Below are 23,616 nucleotides of genomic sequence, written 5' to 3' on the forward strand. Positions count from 1 at the left end.
ACCACTAGCCATACGATAAGAAGAAGACGGCCACATAAATATTGTCTCGGGTGAGATTCGAACTCACCACACGCGCCGCTACGGCTATTGCGGCGAGGTGACTACGTAGGCAACTGTGCCAAAACTAACGCATAGTACAATAAATACTACTATAGAAAATATCTTCCGTTTCAAAATAACTACATATTTTTATCTCATTCCAGATGGCTGTCTATTCCCTCTAACAGCTAAAACGGCTCAAACGATCCTCCACAATGAACAGAGCGGATTGAACACTGGACTCTACAGTCCCGAGGAGAACATACCCCTTGACGTGCTGAACGTCATATGTCTTAAGTCTGCGTATAGGATACCGCTGCTCACTGTACATTGGTCGCATTTACTTATCCGGTAAGTCTGTTGTAGTCTAAAGTTACTTTACTAATATTCATTTAAATATTATTCGCCCGACTTCGCTCGTACATAGTAAAATTTGATCCTATTGATCCTATACCCTTAGGAATTTTGATCCGGTCGTACAAACCTTGTCCCGACAATTACAGAAAAGAATTATCCAATTTGGTGTACTTCTTCTTATGTACGCTTACATAAATTACAATGTTTGATTTTTCTTTATAAAGATGCGAAAGTTTGTAAGTATGGATAAACATGTATGTATCTACGTATGTTTATTTGTTACTCTTTCACAAAAATCGAATAAGTTGTATTAACACACAGAATACTTGCTCCGGGATATTTTTTCACACGGCCTAAATCGCGGACGGTAGTGAACAATATTTGTATTGTTTCAGACTAAACTTCCTATCACACAAGTACTGGCAGAAGCTGGTGGGTTTCTCCCGCGGCGTGCCGCTCAGCGCTCACACGGGAGACACGCAGCTACTGCGAGTAGACATACTGCAGGTCGCCTGCGTTATGGCTTACTGCGAATATTTCGTGAGTTACACTTTTATTACTAACTTTAACCCGTTGCTGTCCCACTGCTAAGCAAATGTCTCCTCCTGGAAAAAGGGAGGCGCAATGCAATGAATCCATTACATTGGTTAAGTGCGGTTTAGAGTCGTTGAAGACATTTTTAACGTCTAGAAAACTATATTAAATAATATTTTGTCATGCAATTTTGATGATTAACGCGTTACGTTACAGCAGCAATGTACTGAATAGTGAACAACTGAACATCAATTTCACGTACACTAGTTGTCAACTGGGCTACGTGATACGCATACTGGTTATGTAGTACAAGTCCTGCTTCATTTGGAATTAGATGACCGTTTGTGAGTTACCCAAATATATTTATGTATGTACATTTTCAGGTAGAAAACGGTCTATCGGAAGCGGTCCACCTGACCTGGTTGTTGGTGAACCGAGTGCATATACTAGTGAGCCAGTACAGAGAGGATATAGTGCAGAGTTTGATAGCTAAAGTGCAGCTGAACGCAGGCGCCTCCGGGCTGCTACTGCAAGCTGTTGCTGCTAGGTGTCAGAGCTGTTTGAAGGTAAATATATAGATGTATTTAACCGATTACAGTATATCTGTGGTAACCCCCCCCCCACCTCCTTCGTTTACACGTAGTTTTGTGGGCTCTTAACTCTTATTTCAGTCTGAAAAACTGAATGTTGTATTCACATGGCGCGGGCGTCTTCAATGTCAGTGTCAACGCACTATATTTTTTTCGCGCTGCACCGCCGCGATATGCGTTCTGCTATGAAAACCGAATGGACTGAACGCATGTATTGAAAATGCAATTTCGCTTAAACCAGATCTCACATTACCAGTCCGGTTCAAGCCGCCAAATCGGGTGTCAACTTAAGTAAGATAAGATTTTTCTGTCGAATCTTAAAACTGAAAATTCGTGTGAACTCTTCCATAGATATACAATTGTCGCTGACCCTGATTCTGCAAAAAATCATTTCCGACGGAGTAGGACACAACTTTGTGTGAACGTAAGGTAACTATCCTGTTAATCGTTAATTATTCTGTTAATTATTTACAGGACGAGTTTGCTTTAAACACTTACAAGATCCTATCACTGTGTCACGAGAGTCAATCCGGCCCGCTCGTATTCCTCATCTGTCGGATAATTAACAAATTGGAGCCTGCCATAGCTGTCCGGTATGTGTATTATTATTATTTTGTGTCATTTAATTCAGTTATATTTATGATAGAGGAGCTCGGGGTAAGTAACAGCGATTGGATCCATCTCTCAGGTAAAGCTACGCTTGAGGAGTTTCAGGGGATTGTAACCTTATTAAATATACTGAGGCCTTCCGTGTTTTGGAAGTCTGACAACCAGTCTTACCGAAGGCATAGCCCGGGTAATTGGTTGTGGAGGTCCGGTAGGCAGTCGCTCCAATACTGGTATTCAGCTGCATCTGGTGAGACTGGAAGCCGACTGCAACATAGTCGGAAGAAAGGCTAGGCTGATGGTTATATTTATATGTTCATAAACGTAAATACTTATACGCATACTCCCAATATTCGGAGAGAAAATACTAAAAAATACGTTATAAAACTTGATTGTTATTTCCAGATTCGCAAACCTAGCAATGGAAAGGTGTAAGATGTTGAAAGAAATGCCAGTGGATCAGATAAATGTACAGCTTTCCAAAGAAGATGTTCAAGTCGCTTTAGAACTGTTGCAGCGGAACAAAGTACATACACGGTGAGCTCTCTCTCTCTCTGTCTCTCTCTCTGTCTCTCTCTCTGTCTCTCTCTCTGTCTCTCTCTCTGTCTCTCTCTCTGTCTCTCTCTCTGTCTCTCTCTCTGTCTCTCTCTCTGTCTCTCTCTCTCTGTCTCTCTCTCTGTCTCTCTCTCTGTCTCTCTCTCTGTCTCTCTCTCTGTCTCTGTCTCTGTCTCTCTCTCTGTCTCTGTCTCTGTCTCTCTCTCTGTCTCTCTCTCTGTCTCTCTCTCTGTCTCTCTCTCTGTCTCTCTCTCTCTCTCTCTCTCTCTGTCTCTCTCTCTCTCTCTCTGTCTCTCTCTCATTAATTTTTTTAACAAGCTAACAAATTACCCCGTCTTTTGGGTTCAATTACGGTTAAAATGTTATCTTGTTCATGCTGTAGGAATTAAGGTCCAATCAGACCAGATCAAATTCCGTTGATATCTAGATTTTTCACGAAAAAAGTACATCAAATTTATGTTCGCTAGCATTAGGTTTATTTAAACAGAGATCTAACCTCAAATAAATAATTTCAAATTATATTTCTATAAAAAGCAAGAAAAATATGACTTACTAACGTAGATATTTTTGTACAGGTACACAGCATTGGTAATGGAATTGAACTCGCTAGCGTCCAGTGTGTTCGACCTGTCACCACTGGACTTATCTCAGGACAGAGCCATCAACCCACAGAATATACTCACTACCCAGGTGGACTCCAACTGGCTGCTAAACCAAGTTAAAAACAGGTAAGTTTATTTATTTACTAGCTTCTACCCGCGACTTCATCCGCCTCCTGAATTTTCTCATGCGAATGCGTATTTTTCCCGGGGTAAGAAGTAGCCTATGTCCTTTCTCGAGTATCGAAATATCTCCATACCAAATTTTATGCAAATTGGTTCAGTTGTTTAGGCGTGATTGAGTAACAGACAGACAGAGTTACTTTCGCATTTATAATATTAGTATGGATTTATTTTGGGAAACAAACAAGGTTTGTCCCGGGTGAGATTCGAACCCACCACTCGCGGCGCTACCGTTATTGCGGGGAGGTAACCACTTTAACCACACACAATTTTTTACACATTACTAAGTCAAAGTCAAAGTCAAGTCAAAGTCAAATATTCTTTATTTCATAAACTTTAACAAGTATTTGAAATCGTCAAAATATTTTTTATCTACCACCGTTTCGGAAAAGCTGTTGCTGGTAAGAAGAAACGGCAAGAAACTCACGGTTTGCTCTTTTTAAATGTCAATATTTCCAAATTAATAACAATGTCATAATAATGAAATATAACAAATTAATAACAATGTCATAATATTTAATAACAATGTCATAATATCAAATTGTAATACATTATTTTGAAATAGACTTGGTAGAAGCAGCACAGTCCCAAGCTTTGTTATCATCTAAATAATCTTTAATAGTATAATATCCCTTACGACATAAATTACTTTTAACTAATAACTTAAATTTATTGAGACTTAAATTTTGAATTTCACTCGGGATTTTATTGTAGAATCGCACACACTGACCTCTGAAGGATCTATTTATTTTTTGGAGCCTAGTGACTGGGATAACAAGTTTGTCTTTATTGCGTGTATTTATATTGTGCATGTCACTCTTTTTTTTAAAAAGGGCGATATTTTTATGTACATAAATTAAGTTTTCATAAATATATTGACTTGCCACTGTCATTATATTTATTTCCTTGAATTTTTCCCTTAGTGAATGTCTACTTCCTAAATTATAAATTGCACGAATAGCCCTTTTCTGCAGCACAAAGATGGTTTGGGTGTCGGCAGCATTACCCCAGAGTAGAATTCCATAAGACATGACACTATGGAAGTAACTGAAGTAGACTAACCTAGCTGTTTCAATGTCAGTAAGTTGACGAATTTTTCTGACCGCGTATGCTGCAGAACTAAGTCTATTCGCCAATTGTGATATATGAGATCCCCACTGTAACTTACAATCTATTGTAATGCCTAAAAATTTAGCATTATTCACAAGGTCCAACACATCTTCCTTCATCTTTACTGCTGTTTTCACTGGTTTGACATTAGGTGTTACAAATTTTATACATTTAGTTTTTTGCTCGTTTAAAAGCAAATTGTTAACATCAAACCAGTGTACCACCTTTGAGATAGCAATGTTCACGTCGTCAAGAGTGGTTTGTTGTCGTTTAAGTTTAAACAATAATGAAGTGTCATCTGCGAACAGTACTATCTCGTGACTATCCTTAACAAGATGTGGTAAATCATTAATATAAACTAGAAACAAAAAAGGACCGAGTATTGAGCCTTGAGGCACCCCCATTTTAACCGCAGATCCCGCAGATCGCTTACCGTTAACCTCGACCCTTTGAATCCTATTATCTAAATACGAGATAAGAAGATTCAGTGCCGAATGTTGAATACCGTAGTGATGTAATTTCCTGATCAATGTTTCATGAGGGACACAGTCGAACGCCTTGGACAAATCACAGAAAATGCCGAGAGCATCGTGTGAGTCCTCCCAGGCGTCGAAGATGTGGTTCACAAGCTCAACACCAGCATCGATAGTGGAGCGACCCCTTGTGAAGCCAAATTGTTTCCTATGTAATAAATTGTGTTTAGTAAAGAAACAATGCATTTGATCGAATAATAATTTTTCAAAGATTTTACTAAATGTAGGCAGTACTGAAATAGGTCTAAAGTTAGTGGGGTCTGATGTACTGCCTGACTTAAATAATGGTATTACTTTACTATGTTTCATTAGATCAGGAAACACACCACCATCTACGCACTTATTAAATATTAGAGCTAATTGGGGCGCAACTAGATCAATAATAGATTTTGTAATGACTACTGAATTACCCCAAAGATCTGCAGTATTTTTTACATTAATACTATTAAAAACTTTTATAATGTCCTGATGCGAGACATAGTCAAACCTAAAAGTAGTGTTACACATAGTAACGTTTTCTTTAAGAATGCTTTCAGCGACAGTGGGTGATGAGTTCAAAGATTGGGTAGTCGAGATTGGAATGTCTGTGAAAAATTTTTCAAAAGCATGGGCTACGTCGGAATCCGCCCTAATGGTTCTGTTATCAACACTCAAGCAATATTCACGATCGTGGCCCCTTACTCTTCCAGTCTCACTATTAATTACACTCCAAGTCATTTTAATTTTATCATTACTATTTTTAATCTTTGAACTCAAGTAGCGAGCCTTAGCAGTTCTACAAACTATTCTAAACAATTTTGAGTAATTCTTAACATATGTCTGAAATCCTTCACTTCTATTATGATTTCTCTCTTCATATAGCTCAAAAAGCCTAGCTCTACTCTTATGTATACCTAAAGTAGCCCATTCACTAAAGGTAGCACTGTCTTGGACCGTAATCGTTCTGGAAGTAAATACTGAATCAAATTCAGAACAAAATAGTTTAAAAAAATTATTATATAACTTGTTAGGATCATTATTATGTTTTAGAAATGGAAGACTACAAGCTAATTTATTTTTAAAACTTTCAAAACGATTAACGGTTTTGGGAACAATAGTAATCTTTCTTTTAGCCACATGTTTAGTCTTAGCATCAAATGAAATTAATTGTCCACAATGATCCGAATCTAATTGATTAATAATTTTCTTATCATTAATTTTGATATTAGTGAAAATATTATCCAAACATGTGGCTGTTGTGGCAGTTATTCTTGTTGGCTCCAAAAACAAGTACTTCAGATTGTATGATTGAAAGAGAGCTTTGATTTTAATACATAAACTAGAATTCTCCAATAAATTTATATTAAAATCTCCAGAAATAATAACAAATTTGTTTAAATTTGTTACCTTATTTAAAACATCTTCCATAATACTCTCAAAACTATCATACAACGCAGAAGGAGGCCTGTATACACTCAATACAATAAACTGTTCTACCTCTATACAAGCTATTTCTGCAGTCCGTTCAACAGAGAGAGAAACAATATCATGGCGTTCCTTGTACTTTAACTGTTTATTAATTAATATGAGTGAACCACCATGTATGGAATGTTCCCTGCTGAATGAACTGCCAACCTGGTGATTATTAAAATTGAACATGAATTGATTGCTTTTTAGCCAATGTTCAGTTATGCAAAATATATCAATACAATTACAATTCATAAACAATTCAATTTCTAGCTCTTTGCCCATAATTCCTCTAATGTTCTGATGCACTAGGTTAATTACATTTCTATTTTTCTTAATTATATTAGGGCACTTTTCAATTGATGGATCTATTATGCAAGAGGTTACCTCTTTTGTCTCATGATTTAATTTAAATTACATGTCATGTCAACATTCATGTCATAATTTTTATTTGGAATGTCAAAATTATTAGCCAATTTACTGGCTAAGTTATTTGAAATGTCAATATTATGTTGCTCAATAGAAGCAACTTGTTTAGCCAAGTTCTTGGCTGTAATAGAAATAAAATAGGATAGCGAAATTGCTATTTGTCTTTTACAATAATAAGAAAGATAATAACTATCTTTGGTTGTATATAAGCAGTTACTAACAATCCTGTTAGTGTCAATAAAATGAAATTTATTATAATTAATACCATTAATTTGGCATGTCAAATTATGCATAATTACATTTAAATTAGATCTAATATTAAGTTCTTCCTGTGGCAAACCTTTACTAAGGGGAAGTGCAAACAATACAATTTTGTTTACATTCAGTTTTGATAAACATTCAAAATAGTCAATAAACTTCTTTCTGTTTACATTTCCCCTATTACCAACAAATATAATTAATGTTGTGTCCTGGCTGAAATTAGAATTAACAATTCTATCTAGTATTTTGCAATAAGGTAAGTTAGGAGTACAATAATTTGTGATTGAATGCTCCATGTTAGTGTTTAATATGTAGGAACTTAGATCTTTACCAATTTCATCACTGAATAATGTAATGTTATTTTTTTTGTTAATTATGGGAGAACTAGGAGTGGGAATATGTGTTTGAGGAGGATTAGGAGTTGAGGGAGGTGTGTTAATCATTGGCAGCGAGGAGGGAGCAGGTTCTGGCTGATAGTTCAGCGATGTTCTAGTTAAATTTGAGTTATTTGACAATGTTATTGAACTATCATTATCACACTTACAGGAATTAACCAGTCTGCCTATTGCCAATACTTGCTCCCTACTCTGTTTAGCAGCCATTTCATATTTAGTGGTGATGGATGTTAGTGACTCATGGAGTCGGTCAATCTCAGACTGCATAGCCCTTGTGTCTGTTTGATATTGCAGTGAGACATTGTCCAACTCCAATGAATACATTTTTAGTTGGTCAATAAGTTGCAATCTGTGTCTGTTTAAGGACATACAATTGATGAAGAATTTATGTTTTTTTATTTGTTTCTTCATCTTTGTGATGAATTTTTTAATTTTTATATATTTCTTAAACTTTTTATTGCTACACTTAATAACCCTCACAGAATTAGGATGTTTAATGGGCTCATCATCTCGTGTTAGATCAATAATAACTGATGGATGAAGGTTATTAACTGAAGCATTGTCTAAGCCGGGGGCCACCAACTCGTCGAATAAACTTTGATTTGTGGAGGCAATGACGGTGGTATTTAACTCCTCTAAGTCTGATATCTTGTTATTAGCTCTGTGTAGTTGTTGTTCTAAGCTAGTTATCCTGTTCAGAGCGCAAATGTATTCATTTCGACACTCATCAAAGCTGTCAACAACGAGTTGGAGCCTGTCCCGGTCGTCTATGGCATGATTGTACTGTGAGTGCAACTTTGACATTTCTTTTTTCAACTTATCGTTTTTACTAAGCACCTCTAATAGTTCCCTTTCATTGTCGTCTCTTTCACCACTGAGTTGATTGTACCTCTCTTTGGTGGCCTTAAGTTCCCTCAAAGCCATTTGGAGTTTGGTCTCCTCCTGGCGAGCCAAGGCCTTGCGAGTCATAATCATGTTAAATAATTAACCTAATGAAACTATTAAGACAAATAAAACACCTAAAAAGGCACAAACAAACAATGGGAGGTTATGTTGTTCTGCGAGATATTAAAGTGTAGTTGTTTGTGCAACTACACTGCAGAACTTTATAAAATAAGTTGTTAATTTAAAGTTACTACGTTACCTTTAAGAAGACGACAATGAATCCTCGTAAATACAGAAAAATATAAACTTTTCACAAACTTTTAACGGATTGCCGGTAGTTGTTACTCACCAAATTTGCACTACACAATTTTTACACAATAAATACTATATAAGTTAACTAAATATGTTGAAATACAGATATTCCAACTATAAATAAGTGTGAAATTGGTATTTTATTGATAAATATGTTTAAAAATACTAATTATTAAATAAAAATTACACGGAGCTATTCAAATCAGCTGTTAACCGTAGGGTTGCCACAGCAAAAAAAAAAAACTAAATAATGATTGTCTTGTCAACAGATGCTGTCAAGCCGATTCTAACACAAAATTATCTAAACAATCTGAACTAGCACAATTCTTAGCAAACCTACCTAAAGATGACCTGTCAACTGTCATGACATGTCCAGAATTTGACAGAAAACTTATCGGCAGTTGCTTCAAAATCACTTGCGATAATTACCTCAGAGAGTTTCTAAATATACTCTCAGTGCAAGAGTTAAAAGAGTACGAGAAAGAGACGGCAAGAGAACAGAAAGAGATGAAAATAAGAGAAGAAATGTCCACTTCTATCGACAGTAACAAACTGAACGTAGTAAACACACTACACGTTTTCAAAAAGAGCGATAATAAGGAATCAAAATCACAATTTTTCATACCGATTACTGATAGTGAAAATTTAAAGGAGAATTTTGGCAATTTACAAATTACCGATGAAGATTTCGAAATTGAACTCCCCGAATTGTCGGACTTGTATAAACTCAGTATTGCTACTTTAGAAAAGTCTTTAGTAGATATCATTAAACTATTTCCCAAGCAGATTAGACCGCTGAGTCAGTCAGAAAACTTCAGTCTGAACGTTGAACAAACTATAGACAGGTACACAAGACGTTGTCACCAAGTATTTCAAGATAAACTATTTTACCAAGAATTCATCACAATACAAACTATTCTATCAGGTTTCTTAGCTTCATTGAGCAGATTACTAACATTTTTGGACGAAACCGACTGTGATTTACTAGACAAATGTATAGAGAACATAATACCGACAAGTTTGGCTAAGAATATTGCGATTTTTGCTGTAATATCGTTGCAATATTTGTCATTTTTGATAAAGAATAAAAAGATTGTTGAGACTCCGGTGCATACTGATGTGTCGTTTAGAGTGACAGCGTCAGTGACGGACAATGTGGTCGTTGACCATGTGGTCGGTGTGACCATAGAGAACGTGGCCAAAGCGCTGAGTGTCAAAGAGATTTGGATGGAGTTGAATACTGATGGCAATGTGAATAGAACGCAGTCGGCGGTTAGCTGCTTGTATGCAGTTGTTAAATATTTGGTTAAGGTGAGTTGATAATATTTATTTCTTTTTAACTAGCTGATCTGTGAAATTGATTTGATTGTTCTCCATAAGAGCTTCCCTGTTGCCTGAACGCAAATATATATATAAAAAAATAGCTGAATCGGTCTAGCCGGTTTACCCTTAGTACCATATTTTTGGTAAAGTAAATCAATATTCTGTGGGTTCGATTCCCACACCGAACAAATATTCGTTAAGGGTCTGATTGTACTTCGTGTCCGTTATTTGAATGTTTGTAAATGTCTACGCGACACAAGAGTGATTAATAAGCATAAAAAATCCACCGTAACATCGAAACTGTCTCTTCTACTATATAAAAAAATATATATATTTTTTATCAATATACTATTCTTTCAGGACACAAAACCTCTTATAGCAAAACAGTACATGCAATCAAAAGACACCATCCGTAGCGACATGGTGATCACTGGTGATAAATTGATCACGTTGCTCGAATACTGGCAAATGAACGACGAGTCAGCGTCGCACTTGCTAGCTCACTGTTACGTGGAGCCGCTCGAGAGCTTGCTCGTCAGCTTGTCCAGGTCAGTACTACTAAAATAAGGCCAACCAGACGAGATAAAAAACGTAAACAAGCGGTCCGTTACTGAGTTACATTGCGATAGCGAGCGATAATTATCTCCGTCCTTATCACTCATACGCGCAGTTATGGCGTCAGTTCGTCGACGACAGCTGTCGTTGTGTGTTTCGTGGTACAGGAAAATATTCAGTAAGGGTCCACTGCAATAATGATTATTGTCCTAAAATATTTATAACGTGTAATGCCATTTGGTTACTTGAAATTATATTGAGAAATCTAGTTTTCAAACTTAGCAATATTGCTTGCTTGATAAATATATAATTATAATACAATTTGTTACAGATTAGATATAATGAGCAACATAGCGTTGATTCCGCCTATTGCATGGTCTTCCGTAGAAGTCGTCTCGAAGAAAGACCAGCTCGAGAAGATAGACCTCCCGCTGCAAGCGCTGCAAGATATGGATGTACTTGAAGCATTCTTATACAGGTGAGGTATATTTATTTATTTATTTTAATATTTATATACAGGGCTGTATAAAGGCGAACATAATGCCAGGGGCATTTTCTGCCAGTCTACCTTGTGGTGATGCAGAGATTGTTGTGAAGGTGTTAAAAAGAGGAAGGGGAGTGAGATGAGAAAGGGTGTATATTGCAAATATATAATAATAGATGTAGATAGATGTATATTGTCTTTGTCTTAACAATAAACGTCGTGTAAGTTTTAATTAGTTATACAGTGATAGCCGTGATGATAGATGATAGCAGTGATGGTTTCATTTTCGTCTCTCACGTTAATGGTCGAGGGTTCGTTCCCGAGGCAACACGCCAATGACTTCTCGAAATTATGCGTGCATTATAAATAATTATCACGTGTTGGAACGGAGAAGGAAAACATCCTAATACAATGACATGCTTGCACGCCTGAGAGTTCTATAAAAGTTCTAGAAGTAGAGCAAAGTCTCCAACCCGCGCTTAGCCAGCGTGGTAGACTCAAGCCCTAATCCCTCCCTCATTCTGGGAGGAGACTCTTGGGACATACATGGGTAAAATTGAAAATTCAATAACTAATCGGAGCTTGCGCAATATTTTTCGTAAGACGGTTAGAATATAAACATTTTAACTTATTATTTTCTTTCCCAGAGTGAACCTAATCGGCTGGTCGTCGAAGAAGCAGTTCGAAGAGATGTGGGTGGGTCTGCTGGGCGCGCTGCAGGGGAACGGCACGCACTGGGCCGTGCGCGGCATCACGCAGCTGCTGCTGAGCGCCGCGCCCGCCGTGCGCGGCCGCATGCTGCACGTGCCGCGCCACGCGCCCGCGCTCAACGACGGGTGAGTCTACGCTCTACTATCACTCCCTCTTTCACTCTCACTCTTTCTCTCTCAATCTTTCTCTTTCACTCTCACTCTCTTTATACCCCTCTCCCGCTCCTCTCTTCCCTTCTCTCGCTCCTCTATCTCCTGCTTCTCTCTCTCCCTACCCCCGCCCCCTTCCTAGCCCCTTCCTCTCCAACTAACATTAGTTACGAAAATAAATTAAAAATACTGGCCTAGTTTTGGTAATGCAGTCGAATCTCTATTATTTAAGTCAGCGTTTATTTGCTGGCATTAATTCTAACGATTTATTCATAAATCTAATAATCGTAACCATCGCTATCCTAACGGACGAATTTAATGTTGTTTTTATTACTCGCATTTAATCCATATTTGTATTAATACGTGGACCATTTAAAGTGTCTAATGCCATTTATGCCCGGGAATAAAATCATGCTTCTAAATTGATAGTCCATTGAATTGCTACATTTTTAAGCCTTAGCTTGGCGTTTTCAGAGGACGTAATTAATTTTTTTTAATGTATGAGTCAGTAAAAGCTTAAGTTCAAGTTTTTGGGATCGCCATCTTTAACCCCTGCCCCGACAACTGTTCTAAGATGGCGGCTTAAAAAAAACTGAATGTCTGAAAAACGCAACCCTAATGTAAACTTTTCAATTGACCGTGACACCAGTCTATTAACGCGAGCCTTCAAAGTAATATATATCTTTCTTAAAAGTAAAGCCTTAAAAGTTATAAATTATCTTCATTTACTCTCAGAATGCAGCGTCTCCGTACTATACTAGTGGGCACATCAGCGTATAGTATATTCGACAACGTGAACTTAGAGCGAGTGCCGATGTTGAACGACGGCTTCGACGGATATCACTGTGCGCAGTTCAGTACCGAGTACCTGAAGTTAGCTGCAGGTACGCTTGACATTTATTAAATTTAATGTATTATGGTAACACAGGCGTAAGTGGGAAACACTACAAGAGTTAAAAAACTGTTTTTGTTTGTTTGTGATTTTTCGATATTGTGTTTTATACCAAAAAGAAAATAACATTTGAGTAGATTACATATTTTTTTGTCAACCTAGTGTCAAAGTTGTTCAAGCCGCCCGAAGGCCTTTGACGTGGCTTAACGACTGTTATCTTAATTGACAACAACCGGGACCGACTTTTTACGTGCCCTCCGAAGCTTACCATGATGAACACTTACAGAAATATCGAACGAGGCGAGTTACAGAGTGAGACGGCAAGTGAAACGCGTGCGAAGAAACAAGGATATCGACATCAACAGCTGCTTGCAAATACTCATGGATGTTACTGCACAGATGTTGGAGCCTAAGGTATTGTCTTTGTAATAATAACCTTCATTTTTTTTTTTTTTTTTTTTTTTTTTTTTTTTTTTTTTTTTTTTTTATTGGTTCATAAAACTGGACGTTACATAGTACATACTTATATTCTATGTTAATGAAATACATGTAAATGTACGACCTTCTAGATATGAACACTGCATGCAAAATTATTACAATATAAGGTTAGAGTACACTACAAACACAAAAAATGAAGATAAAAAAAATGAAATCAACTAATACAGTTAACTGCCATATTGTTTCAAAATGTATTTCTTTATAGTAACTGGTGTTTCACTGAACAAATCCAAATTATTGCATATTTTATTGTAAGAGGATAGCATACGATACAAAGGTGCGTGTTGTTGATAGTTAGTGTGGCAGAAAGGGAGGTTGAACGTCACTCTGTTGTGGAGACGGCTACTGGAACGGGGTATTTGTAAATTACATTTTGCAAGTAAGCTTGGGCTGTCGATTTTACTAGTCACTATTTTGTGTAAAAATAAGATATCGGCTAAGTTACGTCTGTACTCGAGTGGAATCATTTTAAAATATTTCAGTCTAGACTCATACGATGTGAGATTGCCGCAAAGATTATTAGCATATGATAAGTGGTATAAAAATTGTTTTTGAGGTCTTTCTATGCGGTGGATATGTACAGCATAAGAAGGACTCCAGATTTGACAACAGTATTCTAAAAGAGATCGAACGTAACAGTTAAATAGAAGAATTGGAATTTCGGGTTCTTTGAACAGCTTTGTTTGACGAATTACAAAACCAGCTAGCCGTGCACCTTTATTGGTAATAGAATCAATATGCCTACGAAAGTCCAACTGTGTGTCCATTATTATTCCTAGGTCACGCACATGTGTGATTTCGGTAAGAATTATATCATTTATATAATAATTAGCAGGCGTCGGATTTCTCTTTCTGGTGAACTTGATATGAGAGCACTTAGATGGATTAATAGTCATTCTATTGACTGAGCACCACTTGCAAATACTATTAATATCGTTTTGTAAAGCTATTACATCGTTCGGACCACGGATAACTCGGTAAAGTTTGAGATCGTCGGCAAATATTTGATAGCGACATAAAATATCATTACACAAGTCATTTACAAATACTAGGAAGAATAGAGGACCAAGGTGCGAACCTTGTGGTACCCCTGTTGGCACTACATTTGTGTCAGATTTATAATTTCTAACTGAAACAAGCTGTGTTCGATTTCTAATGTAGGATTCACACCATCTTAGCAAAGAGCCACATATACCGGCACGGTAGAGTTTCTCTAAAAGCAATCTGTGGTCAACCACATCAAACGCCCTCGAGAAGTCAGTATATATAGCATGTACTTCCAGCTTATCCTCCAGCGCTTCATTTATGTCGGTTACATACTCGAGGAGATTTGATACGGTAGACCTCCCTGAAAGGAAACCATGTTGATGGATATCAAACATCGGTCTTAGATGATAATGAATATGTTGTTGTACCATGGATTCAAATAATTTGCCCAAAGAAGATAAGATGGAAATTGGTCGGTAGTTGGCAACGTTAGCTAGATCTCCTGTTTTATGTATGGGTGTGATGTGGGCCAATTTCCATTTGTTGGGAAAGACTCCGCTACAAAGAGACTTATTAAAGATGTAGTGCAATGGTTTTATGAGTTGCATTGAGCAATTTTTTAGGAAAATTGGAGGAATACAGTCAGGGCCCGGTCCTTTGTTAGTGTTGATTTGACGAAGTGCTTTTGAAATATCTGATTCCGAAAGATAAATTTTATTAAGGGATCTGATTATATGGACTGGTTCATTAGGGACATTAGTCGACGATATTTGATCTTTAGGGTATATCGATTGAAAATACTCCGAAAAGAGATTACTTATTGCTTGTCCACCTTGAACATTCTCAGCATTGAGGTACATCTCGTCAGGTATGTCGCTACTATTTGATCTTATCGATTTGATAAATGTCCAGAAAAATTTTGGACGATTTTTAATAAGGTCTTTTGCTTCCGATTTGAAATTGTTAAGACAGTTATGAATCATTTTGTCACATTGATCGCGAAGTGACTGGTACACCAACAAGTCTCTAGGGTTGCCGTATTTTTTAAATCGAGAGTGGAACTTAGCTTTCTCTTTTAATCCTTTAATCAATTGACGATTGAACCAGATCGGATATTGATTATTGCCTTTGTGGCTTATCGGAGTGTTTTTTTTAATTATTGGAGTAATAAGGTTGTAAAATATTTCAACAGTTTCGTCTATACTATACTCTTGTCTAAAATGTTCATGCCACTGTATTTTATCTAAGGCTGCATTTATTTCCGTGTAATTGGCTTTGACAAAATTGAAACCAGTAGATTTGTTAACTTTTGGATTCTTAAATGGCTTGAGTTTTAATGTAACCGCTAGAGCAGGATGATGAATATCCTCTTTTAAGAGAGGTGACGTACAGTTGGAGATTGAAAACGCATTATTTGTGTTAGTAAGTATCAAATCTAGTGTACGTGAGTTCGCGTTGCAAACTTGATTTATTTGATTAATGTTATTAAACGAAAGAAATTCTACAAACCGGCTGTCTAAATCAGTTAGGTTATTGATTGGATGCAAACAATTTAAAGCAGAATCGTATTGCCATTGCAGATTGGGTAGATTGAAATCGCCTGTCAGTAAAAGTATGGAATGACGAGGTAGTTTATGTTGGATAATATTAGAAAGGGTAGATGTAACTATATCTAAGCGATCGCGAGTAACAGGTGGTGGTAAGTAGAGAGCGCAAATACAAAGAGAGAACGTTATGTTACTTTGCTTAACTTTGATTACAACCCATAGATCCTCGTTTGGTGATTCCCAATTTAGCTTCCTAACAGGTTCATACTTTTTTTGGACAGCAATTAGGACGCCACCTCCTTCGTTTTTATCAGAACGGGTACTACTACGATCGCGCCTAAATATCGTGTACCTGTTGTCAAACAACTCATGATCAAATACCGAGTCATTCAGCCATGTCTCCGTCAAAAGAATAACGTCCGCCTCCTGCTTGAGAGCATTAGTGAAAATGGTCTGGGTTTTGGTCTTGAGACCCCGAACATTCTGATACAATAAGTTAAAGTTAGTACATTTGTATGATGAATATAAAGATGAAAGCATTGACTGAGTTACAGTTAAATTTATAAAGAGCTAAGAGAATCTATGTTTTTCACAAATATACTATTTGAGTTTATGTCCTTTTTTATATAGATCCGACCGTTCCGCACCCATACGAACTGAAATTTCTTATCCTTTGCGACTCGGCGAGCAGCTGCGTGTAAATGTTTATTAGTCGGTGACAAATGCTCCGAGACGTAGATTGGCTTCTTATCGCCTGCAAGACCCAAATGCGACGAGTTAAGCTTGTCGTTTTGATGACCCCTATTGAAGGTTTTTGCCGCTGCTATGATTTTGTCTCGTACTAGAGGGCTAGATAGTTTTACTACAATATTGCGGGGCCTGTTGGTATCTTGGTTTATCTTGGCGACGCGATGATAGTTTAACAGCTCGTGTTCTTGCAGGGGATTACCCACTATAGTTGCAAGTTGTCGTACAATGGTGCCTATATTCTCCGACTTATGCTCGGGTACACATTGAATTTCTAGGTTGCAATCTCGAGACTGCTGTTCAAATTGGTCTAGTCTATAACTTAGATCGGTTACTTTAGCTTTTAATGTATTGTTTTCGTCCTCCAAGCCTTCAATTTTCTTAGTTTTGATGCCCAGGTCGTGCTTAAGTTGCTCGTACTGAGTAGTCATGAAATTGATGCTCTCTGTAAGTTCCTGAATTATACTGCGAGTGTTAGAGCTTTCTGTCGTGAAATCGGTTCTGATATCTTTAAGGAGACGTGAAAAAGATTCTTCAAGCTTTTTGTCAATATAATGCTTCAGTTCCTCGTTTGTGTCCGTAGATATAATATCCTGTTTAGGTGTTTCAGGTGAAGTAAAGTGATCAGTTTGTTTGACGGTTGCTTTGCAATCAATGCACTTCCATGTAGCCTTATACGTTTTTGATTCCTTCAGAAAATTATCAGCTGAGATGCCCAGGCATTGGTAATGATAGGGGCTTTTACATTTACTGCAAGCTTTCAGATCGCTAGCTTTAATTGGTTTGTTACATTTGCTGCACACCGACATATTTTAATTCTACCACAAACCAAATCTTCTGCAGCTCTGGCAACACTAACTTAATGCCAAATGCAAAACTGGTACTGTCAATTGAGTTTGACACTTGTCAAATTGAAATTTGACAGTGTCAATTGATCTTGACAATTGCGAAAATGAATTATTGGGGGTATATCGTATCTGTCAATAGGTGATTCCATATATTATCAGTTCGCGGGTATAAAATTATGACTTATCTTTGTTAAATCCAGGGACTCCCAGGTGGTATTGAACGTAGATAACGATAACACCGGTTATTTGCGGAGAAAACTACACTTCACAAACACTTTGCCGTATATATGTGTAGTATTTATATTGTTTCTTTGGAATTTAAAGTAGCGTAAGTAGTGTACTCAATGGCGGGGTTGCCAAGTTGACTCAATGGCGGGGTTGCCAAGTTTTAACACTTTAAAACTTTTGCTGATTTTGTTTATAATGTAGCGTATACGACTACTAATCACGAGTTCTCGGGTCGGATTACCGGATCGGAGAAAGTGCTATTCGGCTTTTCTAATTTCTACCGGAAGAATCGCACTATTAGCTGAAAGTTTAGTAAACCCCCTGATTTATAGCCTAGCTTGCCTTATTATGACACTCACCTCTGCCTATACTTACGGGTATAATTGTTATTTATGTTTGTATGTTTCTATATGATTATGAGACGTATGTTTAGAGCGAACGCGTGATAAGAACGTATACGTGCGAGCATACGCATTTATGATGAAAATGAAAATGAAAATGAAAAACGTTTATTAAAATACACAAAATTAAAACATTATTATAACTTCTATCTTACAACTACTGAGATCATTTTGCGTATTGCAAGGTTACATAGTTGGTGACGTTCCGTGGTCCCCACACTAGGCAAGCCTGTATCGTGGGGTCCCATGACAGTGTATATCCCATAGTAATATCTCCAGCACTACAGAATTAAGTTAAATAAAATAAAATTTCTTTTGTTATTGCTATAGACAAGAATTGCAAAAATAAAATATTTAAGTAACAAAAAATGAGAAAAAAAAACATTATGTTAATATTAATAAGGCTTAAATAATACAACTTAAGTCTACCGAAGGTGATGACTGTAGGGTATGATAAGCTATATATTACGCACATTGAAGGCATGATTTCGAACGTACTTTTCGAAATTTAGGGATATTCTTAACGTGCATCGCGTGCGACGTGTTACAACATGGCGCCAATTCCGCGCGACGTGTCGTACCGTCGCGTCGTCGACGCACGCGTACGGTACGAGCGCGCGGCGAACGAACCCTTATTTTGTGTCCTTTGTGCCTTTTATTAAACGAATCATTTCGACGATTCGCGATTCTGTACCGCACTTTCAACCGTTTCGTGCTCTGACAATTGTTTCGCTTGCAGGCGTCGACCGGTGTATGTGCCCGCGTGGCGCTGCTGGGCTGGCTGTGCTGCGCGCCCGGCGTGCTGCTGGCGGGCGACTCGGGCGCCATGTGGGCGCGCGCCGCCGCGCAGCTCGTGGCGCTCACCGGCGCCGCGCACCACGCGCTCACGCAGCACGCGCCCGCCGCGCGCGCGCTCCTGCTCGCGCTCTCGCACGCCATGTGCGTGCTGGACGGGCTCGAGCCCTTACAGGTACTGTACAGTACAGGTACAGGTCACGTGCTGCTGGCGCTCACCGGCGCCGCGCACCACGCGCTCACGCAGCACGCGCCCGCCGCGCGCGCGCTCCTGCTCGCGCTCTCGCACGCCATGTGCGTGCTGGACGGGCTCGAGCCCTTACAGGTACTGTACAGTACAGGTACAGGTCACGTGCTGCTGGCGCTCACCGGCGCCGCGCACCACGCGCTCACGCAGCACGCGCCCGCCGCGCGCGCGCTCCTGCTCGCGCTCTCGCACGCCATGTGCGTGCTGGACGGGCTCGAGCCCTTACAGGTACTGTACAGTACAGGTACAGGTCACGTGCTGCTGGCGCTCACCGGCGCCGCGCACCACGCGCTCACGCAGCACGCGCCCGCCGCGCGCGCGCTCCTGCTCGCGCTCTCGCACGCCATGTGCGTGCTGGACGGGCTCGAGCCCTTACAGGTACTGTACAGTACAGGTACAGGTCACGTGCTGCTGGCGCTCACCGGCGCCGCGCACCACGCGCTCACGCAGCACGCGCCCGCCGCGCGCGCGCTCCTGCTCGCGCTCTCGCACGCCATGTGCGTGCTGGACGGGCTCGAGCCCTTACAGGTACTGTACAGTACAGGTACAGGTCACGTGCTGCTGGCGCTCACCGGCGCCGCGCACCACGCGCTCACGCAGCACGCGCCCGCCGCGCGCGCGCTCCTGCTCGCGCTCTCGCACGCCATGTGCGTGCTGGACGGGCTCGAGCCCTTACAGGTACTGTACAGTACAGGTACAGGTCACGTGCTGCTGGCGCTCACCGGCGCCGCGCACCACGCGCTCACGCAGCACGCGCCCGCCGCGCGCGCGCTCCTGCTCGCGCTCTCGCACGCCATGTGCGTGCTGGACGGGCTCGAGCCCTTACAGGTACTGTACAGTACAGGTACAGGTCACGTGCTGCTGGCGCTCACCGGCGCCGCGCACCACGCGCTCACGCAGCACGCGCCCGCCGCGCGCGCGCTCCTGCTCGCGCTCTCGCACGCCATGTGCGTGCTGGACGGGCTCGAGCCCTTACAGGTACTGTACAGTACAGGTACAGGTCACGTGCTGCTGGCGCTCACCGGCGCCGCGCACCACGCGCTCACGCAGCACGCGCCCGCCGCGCGCGCGCTCCTGCTCGCGCTCTCGCACGCCATGTGCGTGCTGGACGGGCTCGAGCCCTTACAGGTACTGTACAGTACAGGTACAGGTCACGTGCTGCTGGCGCTCACCGGCGCCGCGCACCACGCGCTCACGCAGCACGCGCCCGCCGCGCGCGCGCTCCTGCTCGCGCTCTCGCACGCCATGTGCGTGCTGGACGGGCTCGAGCCCTTACAGGTACTGTACAGTACAGGTACAGGTCACGTGCTGCTGGCGGCCGAGGGATGAGCCATGAGCTGAATGTATGGGCGCCTAGTTTCTCGATAACCCGCGTACAAACTCGCGCGAATCAATTCACGACGCATACGCCCCTTCAGGGCAAAGTCTAACAGGTAATGTGCTGCTGACGAGAATGTTCACCCGGGCGACTTCTTAACGCCTTCGACTGTCAACGAATAAGGTGATTTCCAAGGTAACGAAATAAAAATTCTAAATAGTGCGTGGGTCCATATATGGCTTAGAAACCTAAACGTCACCATGCCAAAAGAGATACTTATCTACAAAACCATAACAAACCCGTTTGGTAAGTCCAAACGGGCTTTACTGGAACTGAGTTATGGGAGTCAACAAAAATGAATGTGGCGATCTTATAGCGATTGCAGAATAAGGCACCCAAAGTGATAACTGATACACAGAAACGAAAACTGTTAAGCTAACTTAAACAGAGATCAGAAAGTTTCAAAAATCGTATATCTCCTTATAGGTGAAGATTGCGTGAGCGGGGACCTAAGCAATTTCTGAAATTGGTTCAGGATTCTTAGAGAGTAAACATACTAAAAATTCCCCGTCATTAGTGTAATGATTAAACCTCAAAACTCATATTTGTTCGCAGGAATTGTCAACAGTACATCAGAAACTTGTGAAGTCTCTATCGTCGAGTTACGCTCCGTTGAGACATGCGGCTTTACAAGGTGAGTCAAAGCATAGATGACATATAGCATTAGTTTCTAACGGGCCGATATTACTCCCTAGTGAGTACTATCGTGTTTTGAGGAGTAGAGTAAGGGATCCAAAGACAAATAAAAATCAATTACAAAAGATAGAGCTTTTGCTAGGTCTTCTCATAAGACTCTACCCCCTTTCCGAGCTAGTGATAGATTCAGTAATTGAGAACTGAAACCTTGAGAAGAGAAATCATTTTATCAAACTGATATTTATCGCAAATAACTTATGAACCCAGGCGAAGCTATGGCAGGCCGCTTGTATTAATATATTTTAGGCTTTGAACGGCTAGGCCGATTAATGCCGAACCGAATATATGTGTAAGCTACAATTTTATGAGTAAAATTTTGTTTAATATTTTATAAAATATCTATTCATAGCTAGATAACTGTTCATAGGTAAATAGCTATCCGTATGTTTACACTATTATACCCGAAGGTATACACTTCTGCGTGGTACAGGTATGAAATGACTTAAGTAATTAAAATTACAGGTTGTCTACTACAATTGTCTGGGAGAGCTCGTCATATGGCCACGTCACATACTCCGAACCCTTATCAAGAATTAGTGGCACAGCTCAATGTGGCCGTGAAACAATACTTAGCTGCTAATGCCAAGTAAGTGAACTACGACAAGTAAATATTTAATGTTTGTGTCTGAATATAATAACAGCAGTGATAGCCGAGTGGTAGAAGTTGACACCTCCCACGCAAGTGGTCGCAGGTTAAAACCCGAAGCAACACACCAATGACTTTTCAAAGTTATGTGTGTATTAGAAATAATTATCACATGCCCCAACGGTGAAGGAAAACATCGCGAGGAAACCTTGCATGCCTAAAATTTGTTTAATACATTTATTGAACGCATGCTGAGTCCCCAACCCGCACTTGGCCAGCGTGGTGGACTCAAGGGCTAAACCCTCCCTCGATACGGGAGGAGACCCTTGTCCAGCAGTGGGACAGTAATATTGAGTCTGAATATAGCAGCATGCTGCTGTACAGTGTACAGTACCTACACAAAAACATAATATTGCACTATTTGAGACTGGGTTAACGAAAAAATATTAAACTTAGACCTTGTGCAAAACAGACGAATTTGCCGCGATTCTTTCGCACATAAATTGTGCGTACGGTCCGTCCACAAGGAGCGTAAGCTTCGTGCGTATTTAAACTCGCGCGAAGGTTGTTGATGCGATGTATGGGCGCCTAGTACCTCGGTAACGCGCGATACGATTCGCGGCGAATTCGCCTCTTCTGGACATAGTCTAAGGCCCTGTTTGGCCAACTCTAAGTATCCAAACTTTCGCATTATAATCTTAATAAATAAATTAAAATGTATTTGTTCTAGAATATCTTTATACGAACAGAGTTTGTACTGGACGGTGCTATTCACCCTCATAGAGCTGGGACACCCGGAGCTGATCAATATTGCCGTGGACTTCGTGCTTACCAACCCAAGGCATTACTGCATTGATTTAGTTGTTAAGGTAATGTTGCAGAAATCGTAATTATAAATTACCTATGGACACTCTTCTTTGAATATTTTTTTCTCTTGTACATTTTTACAAACATACAAACAACGGACACAAACTACAACCAGACCTGAAGCAACTATTTATGGATCGCACAAATAACACAAATAATTGTTCCTTGTGAGAATCAAACCCACGACCTCCAGTAGCGGTGCGGTATCATTGCGCCACGAAATCAGTTCCAGAAATTTGGTTAGCCAAAGATTAAGTGCCAAAAAGTAAACGACACACACACACACCTAACTCCTTCAGTTGCAAAATACCTTTTATTTCTTAATGATGATTAAAGTTGAAACATTATCCTTGAAATTAGAGTTGATTTTCTTGGAATCCGCCCATAGAAAAATGTTTAGAAACACTGCATTAGTCTATTACTGCTCTTTTTTTTACTACAATACTTTTTCCTCAGGGCATTACATCAACGATCCGTCAACAAGTACTACCGAAGGACTTAAAGAACGCAATTATAGAGAAACTTATAGACAATATGAAGAATTATTCTGAACACCATGCTGTTCAAATATTGATGGTGCATCTCTTCTCAGGTATGTTCATTTATTCATATTTTCTTCTTCCTTTATTTTTTAAGACAACTCCCGCAATAAGTATTGCTCTTGTATCGCGGGGACTTTTACAAACATACAAACAACGGACACAAAGTACAACCAGACCCGAAACAATTATTTGTGGATCGCACAAATAATTGTTCCGTGTGGGAATCAAACCCACGATCTTCCGACGCAATGGTAGATGCGTGGCGACCTAAACCACTGCCCCTCGGAGTGATCGTATGGTT

The 23,616-nt window shown here is 39.9% G+C and overlaps 1 protein-coding gene across 1 annotated transcript in view; it reads left to right on the forward strand.

The window, feature by feature from the left end:
• htt (huntingtin) overlaps positions 1–23,616 on the forward strand; it is a 46,472-nt gene that overhangs the window by 17,221 nt on the left and 5,635 nt on the right. The window contains exons 26-42 of the mRNA XM_076130756.1: positions 204–390; positions 792–936; positions 1,314–1,496; positions 1,995–2,113; positions 2,532–2,663; positions 3,257–3,409; positions 9,104–10,145; positions 10,518–10,705; positions 11,044–11,190; positions 11,844–12,032; positions 12,792–12,940; positions 13,235–13,362; positions 18,944–20,524; positions 21,180–21,258; positions 21,783–21,906; positions 22,637–22,775; positions 23,230–23,365. Of these exons, the coding sequence (XP_075986871.1) occupies positions 204–390; positions 792–936; positions 1,314–1,496; positions 1,995–2,113; positions 2,532–2,663; positions 3,257–3,409; positions 9,104–10,145; positions 10,518–10,705; positions 11,044–11,190; positions 11,844–12,032; positions 12,792–12,940; positions 13,235–13,362; positions 18,944–20,524; positions 21,180–21,258; positions 21,783–21,906; positions 22,637–22,775; positions 23,230–23,365 (4,821 nt within the window). The remainder of the gene's footprint in view (positions 1–203; positions 391–791; positions 937–1,313; positions 1,497–1,994; positions 2,114–2,531; positions 2,664–3,256; positions 3,410–9,103; positions 10,146–10,517; positions 10,706–11,043; positions 11,191–11,843; positions 12,033–12,791; positions 12,941–13,234; positions 13,363–18,943; positions 20,525–21,179; positions 21,259–21,782; positions 21,907–22,636; positions 22,776–23,229; positions 23,366–23,616) is intronic.

Source organism: Anticarsia gemmatalis, chromosome 24, assembly GCF_050436995.1.
Source record: "Anticarsia gemmatalis isolate Benzon Research Colony breed Stoneville strain chromosome 24, ilAntGemm2 primary, whole genome shotgun sequence".
Taxonomy (NCBI): Eukaryota; Metazoa; Arthropoda; class Insecta; order Lepidoptera; family Erebidae; genus Anticarsia; species Anticarsia gemmatalis.